Source organism: Halyomorpha halys, unplaced genomic scaffold, assembly GCF_000696795.3.
Source record: "Halyomorpha halys isolate HHAL.00 unplaced genomic scaffold, Hhal_1.1 Scaffold2006.1, whole genome shotgun sequence".
In the NCBI taxonomy this organism is placed as follows: domain Eukaryota; kingdom Metazoa; phylum Arthropoda; class Insecta; order Hemiptera; family Pentatomidae; genus Halyomorpha; species Halyomorpha halys.
The window spans coordinates 34,286-40,536 of NW_027116166.1; the positions used below are offsets into that span (position 1 = coordinate 34,286).

At 29.8% G+C, this 6,251-nt stretch overlaps 1 protein-coding gene across 6 annotated transcripts in view; it reads left to right on the forward strand.

The window, feature by feature from the left end:
- Positions 1-912: 912 nt before the first annotated feature.
- The window catches only part of LOC106690983 (zinc finger protein 676), a 40,707-nt gene continuing 35,368 nt past the window's right edge, over positions 913-6,251 (forward strand). For all 6 annotated transcript variants that reach the window (XM_014436609.2, XM_014436611.2, XM_014436613.2 and 3 more), the window contains exon 1: positions 913-1,022. In XM_014436609.2, coding sequence (XP_014292095.1) covers positions 1,010-1,022 — 13 coding nt within the window. In that variant the 5' untranslated portion in view covers positions 913-1,009. The remainder of the gene's footprint in view (positions 1,023-6,251) is intronic.

A 6,251-nucleotide genomic window follows, 5' to 3' on the forward strand; every position in this document is an offset into this window, starting at 1 on the left:
TCAGGAAAAATATTAAATTCATTATGGTACTGTTGAATGATTTTAATTTCCCACTAAAAAAAATTCTGATTAAGGATACTTGTTGGGATTAACAGCTGAGCACCAAGGGAGTGTATGTACATGGATAATTTCGTTTTAATTCTGTTCTATAAATTATTATAATCTATTCTTTAAATTAATTCTATTTCAAAATTTTATCTAAAATTAATGAAATTCTTTCCCATGAGTGATTCTCAGATCATAATCCGTAGAATTACATGAATTGTACCGATTGTTAAATCATGCGATAAATAGTCTCCAGAACCGAAAATTTGCACTCTATTTTTATATTTTAGACATCAAGGAACAAAGTTGGTACCCTATATGTTTGTAAGTCAAATCCATGTTCGGGTATAACCTATTGATATATCCGATTTGAGGAATTGGACTGGTTTGTGCTAGGTCCTGTATCAACTTCATCCAATCCCGTTGGTTATCCAATGTTTATTTAATTTATTTAGGTTTTTCAACTTTTTAATATAGGTATAGTTTGCGTCTACCAGATATACCAAATATGTAACTTGACTAATACTGAAAGGTCTGACGATGAAGTGTCTGAAAAATATAGAAAGCACTGATTTATTGTTAGCCCATATATTCAGACCGTAGGAAGGATATCAAGAATGAAGGCATGAAGAAAACTTGACTTATACTCGATAGATATAATTTTAGTTTTTATATACATTTTTTAAAAATTTGTTCTTAACATAACCGCCTCCAAAAATATCTCTTTTTATCCTCTCTGTTTCAAAAACTTGTAATACACTCAGAATCGCAATATCCTTCCCTCTTTGCTGAAACCACTAATTTTCGGCATATTGTTCCCAAGGAAACCCGTTCACTTTTTTTGCTTAATGTGTCTTTGAACATATGTTTGTAACCTTTATTTCAGACTAATGTTATTGAAAAATATAATATTGGATATTTTATTCTAAATCAATTGGAAAAGAATTTATTACTTTTGGAATAAATGGACTGCTCAGGTGGGACCATACATTTCTTATCTATCTTACTTTTAAAATAATTTGTTAATTTATAAAATCAATTTTTCTAGACAACTGTTTATGCTACTATGTATTTACATATAGATGTAGATTTCATTTGAGACAAAAAAAGGATATTTTTAATGTCTAGAACCAGAAATAGTTCTTAAATTAGAAGTGTTTGTAAAACTATTGATTGTTCGTTTTTAGCTGAATCTATTTAGCTATAGCTTTAAAAATCGGGTTAGTGTCAATGCTTCTACAATATTTTAAAATGATTCAATTTTTTGTTGTATTCCAATAGAATATTTCAACAAGAATTAAAATTTTTACCCAACTCAGAAAAATTACGAGTGTATTTAGTCTTTTTTTGTTGATTGCCTATTATGTTTTATCACTATAAAATATGACATGTAAAACTGGAAATAATGTTAAATAATCGTTGGATTAGTAGGATTAGTAATTTATCTTACCTACTCTAAGTCATCTAAATCAGTGGTGAAGAAGTTTTAGCCTATGAGACCGGGGGGGGGGGGGGAATAGTTCACCTCAATTTTTTATTATTTTAATGAAAACTACTTGTAATTAAGAGTTGAAATTGATGACTTTGGCAATCATCGTTAACATTAATAAAAAATTCCGGGTGTTTTATATCGTTACAAAAATCTTTATTTTTGTTACCCTCTATTAGCTCTCAGTTGCAGCAGTAGGAAAAGCAGTTTCCATGATAATCACCAAAATAAATTCACCAAATGTTGATTACTTATTCGGAAAAAACCGATGTACCAGGAACTATTTGACGTACATATGCCAATTAACACCCAAATTAAAGCTTGGCAGGAGTAACAGCTTCTGTAATACTCGCCAACATAAATTTACAGCATATCATTTTTTTTTTGTTATTTGGAAAAAATGTTGCTACTTGAAAAACTGCATGTCGTGAACTATTGAATGTAAATAGCTTTATTAGAGCTGATATTTTAGTAAACGTACTCTATAAATGTGAATTTTATGAAAATATTATTTAACTATAATAAATGTGCTATAAAGGTTTTTTAGTGTTGTAAGCAGTTTTGGGGGTATTGAGCTTCAAATGGAAAATGAGCGAATATAATAAACTTCAGGGTGCATGCACCTCGAATACTTCAATATTCACTGTATCCCTTGTATATCCCATGAATTCTTACACTTAACTATTTATAGTTTTCATTAAACTTATTATTTTTCCCGGGCTCTTGAACTGTTTATAGCTTTATTTCTTGTTGTTATCATGCGGGATTGTTTTATGTATCTGGGGATTGATTAAAAAGTGTATTTTAAAGAGTCTTGATACATCTTACCTATATCTGAAATTCGGAAGGATCTAAGTAATTATTTACCAATTAATTGTCGAAGAAGTATATTTTATAGGAACTTATACTTTCAATTGGAATGAGTATTGAAATTCGAGTTTTCGAAGAAAATACTCGTTTTGAGGTTCTCTGAGTCCAAATAACCAAGAATCACAAAATAGTTTGTGCGTGAACAGCCTAGTTCAAAAACAAAAGGTCGTACTGAACTGAAATCATATATTTAGGGCATGAATATACCTGAAATGTTAAAGCAACATTTTGTTGAAATCGACCTATTGGAAGTGTCACTTTAGAGAATAGATTTTCTGCAATTTTTTTCGATTATCTCTAAAAAGGCTTTAACGATTTTGATTAAACTCGAAGAATCACTGAGCAATCTAGTGGTCTGTAATATCAGCTAGTTCCTATTCTCATTGAAATAGTTTATCAGGGCTAATAGGCCGAATTTTCAAAAGAAAAAATTACAATGTTAAATTGTTTGTTAATTATCATGTTTTACCTTTAGCTAGTAGTCATTTATCATAACTTAGTATGAACATTGTCGCAAAAAGACGCCTGTGGTATTCTGAAACTAGGTTTAAAAAACCTAATCAATCTTTGAAAAAATCTCTCTGGAGGAGGATGGGGACATGTTTTTTTACCATTCAAAATTTCAATAATATGCTGGAGAAGGAAATAAATCACTATATTTTGACTGTTAAATTTTAACCTCTGAATGAGGTATTCGGGTTTTAAAACCGCGTGCTTACAAGGAGGTGAATCTAACCTTCACTACTGATGCCAATTTCGGTTAGTTTCGATGACAATTCTCTCTAAAAAAAAATTACAACTGAATTCATTCTCAGATCTATAACAGAAGGTTATCGCCATTATGCCATCGAGTCATCGCTCTGTTCCACTTATGTTTTAACGTAATAAAAACGATACTAGGAACGGTTTTAACGCCCACTTCCTCTTCAAACTCTTCATCAACAGTATTTATTTAACCTTTTCTTTATTATTTATTCATACATCTAAATTTCTAACCATAGTTGAAATTATCAAAGCTTTAATCATAAATTTCCTATTAATATAACTTAGAAATGTATATGATACCGTGCTGATAATAATTCCAGCGAGTGAGTAGTACTTCTTTTTTCATATATTTTAAGAAGATGAAGATTGAACGGGTTTTCATATTTGCTAGTACTGAACCAATTTGGATGATGTCAGATCATTGAATAGATGACTGGTAACGTTGTTCCAGGAAATATATAGTTTTTGAGTTTCTCAAGGATCTCGTTTTAGAGATACATAGATCAACAATTCAGTTTGTTTAATCCATTATTTTATATGATAAAATAGGTTTCCATGAAAAATTGTACAGAATATTTAAAAAATACACATTGATATAAAGCAAAAATCTTTGGATGAGTGAATTTGTCTAAATCTAATTCTGGGCCATCTTGAATCATTTCACTATTATACTGTTGGCAATTTCATTATCTTTCAAACGAATGGTTGTTCTCTAACAGGAGATGAATTGTTTCTATACTTATATGAAAATTGTCTTTTGTTTGTAGGAAAAAATAAATAAACTAGCTAGAGTCGCATTATTTGAAACCCAGCCTCATTGAGCATTTACGTCAGGGGAACCACCATTAATAATTTCAACTTATTTTTTTCTTTTCTTTCGTCGGCCCAAGACTCCCGTTGGAGTCCTACACTGCCACTGTTGTTATATTAAAATAGAATGGAGATAAGGATGTAAATTATAATTATTTATTTATTTAATTTTAAAAATCTACTTTGGATTCTGCCATAAATTTGCACAACGACTGAATGGTAACCCTATCTCGATTTGCCAGCCCTTGGTGGAAAGCGCTATTGTTTTGGATGAGGGGATATTTAATCCGATATTTATCATGTCTACTGCCAATACTAAATGTGTAATGTGTAATGGGTCCTCGATAGATGCATGTCAAACATTTATCATTTTTTTTTCAGCTTTAATTTGTGTCAAGTCGCAACTTGTCGGACCATGGTTAATCCTTAATCTTGTAAGCAGGGTTGGGCAAATATTATTCGAATGAGTAGAGACGAATAATTTTTTATTCGTGAATTTTCTACTCGAATAATCAATTATTCGTACAAAAACATATGATTAATCATCCGAATATTTTGTCATTCGTCATTATTTTACACAATTTATCAATTATTTGGGCAAGACAATTCGAATAACCATTTGAATACTTTTGTATCCGTCCATTTTATAGAAAAATAATCTCTTATTCGAAAAAATTAAATGATTAACCATGCGAATACGTTTGTATTCGTATAAAGACGATATTTTTTGTCTTACAGCTATATTTTATGATCGCGTATAAAATAATTTTAAATTTTCTGATTTCTAACATATAAGGGTCCATTTTTATGTTTTGGGATATGTAGAATATGAAAATACCATCGATTTAATTATAGCGTATCGATTTATTTTAACTTTCTTGATTTCTAACATATAAGGGTCCATTTTTATGTTTTGGGATATGTAGAACATGAAAATAATATAGATTTTTTTTAACTTTAATGATTTCTAACATGTTAAAGTCCCTTTATATGTTTCGGGATATGTAGAATTTGAAAATCCTATCGATTTAATTATTGCGTATCGATTAATTTCAACTTTCTTTATTTTTAACATGTTAGGGTCCCTTTATATGTTATGAGATATATATGCAGAATATGAAAATACTATCGATTTTAAAATCGCGTATCGATTTATTTTAACTTTTCTGTGTTCTTATCTTAGTTAAAATAAATCGATACGCGATACTAAAATCGATATTATTTTCATATTCTACATATCTCAAAACATATAAAGGGACCCTAACATGTTCGGGATCAAGAAAGTAAAAATAAATCGATACGCGATGATAAAATCGATGGCATTTTCATCTTCTGCATATCCGAATACCTAAAAACTGGGCCCTAAGTGTTAGAAATAAAAAAAATTAAAATAAATCGATATGGGATCTTAATATCGATAGTATTTTCGTTTTGTACTTGTCTGAATATGTGAAATAGGTCCCTCGTACATTAGAAATTGAAGGTGGTAAAAAAATAAGTGAATTAAAAAAAAAAAATCAAATTTTTATTCAAATAATATGTATGCGACTAATTTTGTATTCGAATAATTTTTTATTCGATTGAAATAGTATTTTAAATATTCGAATAAAAAGTTAGAATTACGACTTTTGTATTCTTATATATTCTGTTTGCTATTTTGGAAACTTCAACGACACTGTATAATTCAGCACTGTATATGCTAAACTTGGTGGGGAGGTTTATCGATGTATCCTGGTTATATTGGACATCATATATCCCGACTGCAACTTTGTTTTTATCTTTGCGTCTGTATAAATTGTTAGATAATTTTTATACTTTTCAGACAATGTTTCTAATGTTTTCTGTTTTAGAACTGTCGGTGGATAGTGCATTTTGGTCTGATTGGAATAATTTGGGATTGGTTTTTATGTTAATTTGTGACTTTGGAGTGGGAGTACACAGGTCGAGTGGTCCGGGGTTGATGGCAAGTGTGTTAAATAGATGTTTTGTTTCTTGGGCTATGATTCCTATGGAATGAATAAAGTATTATTTGTTGTTTTTTTCATTGTTCCTTGGTTTGAATTTTTTTTCTAATTGAAACTCTACCAAAACACGATTCCTTCCAAATATTCACCTCCACAAAAATGTACACACTCTCCATTCAAAGAAGGACTGCGCTTAGCACTTTGCGCTAGAAAAGACGTATAGTCCGATTATGTTCATTTGTCTATCCTTTTGTTTGTATATATTTTAAGAGTTTTTTTATTTTATTTTAGTATTTTATTTTTTTTTT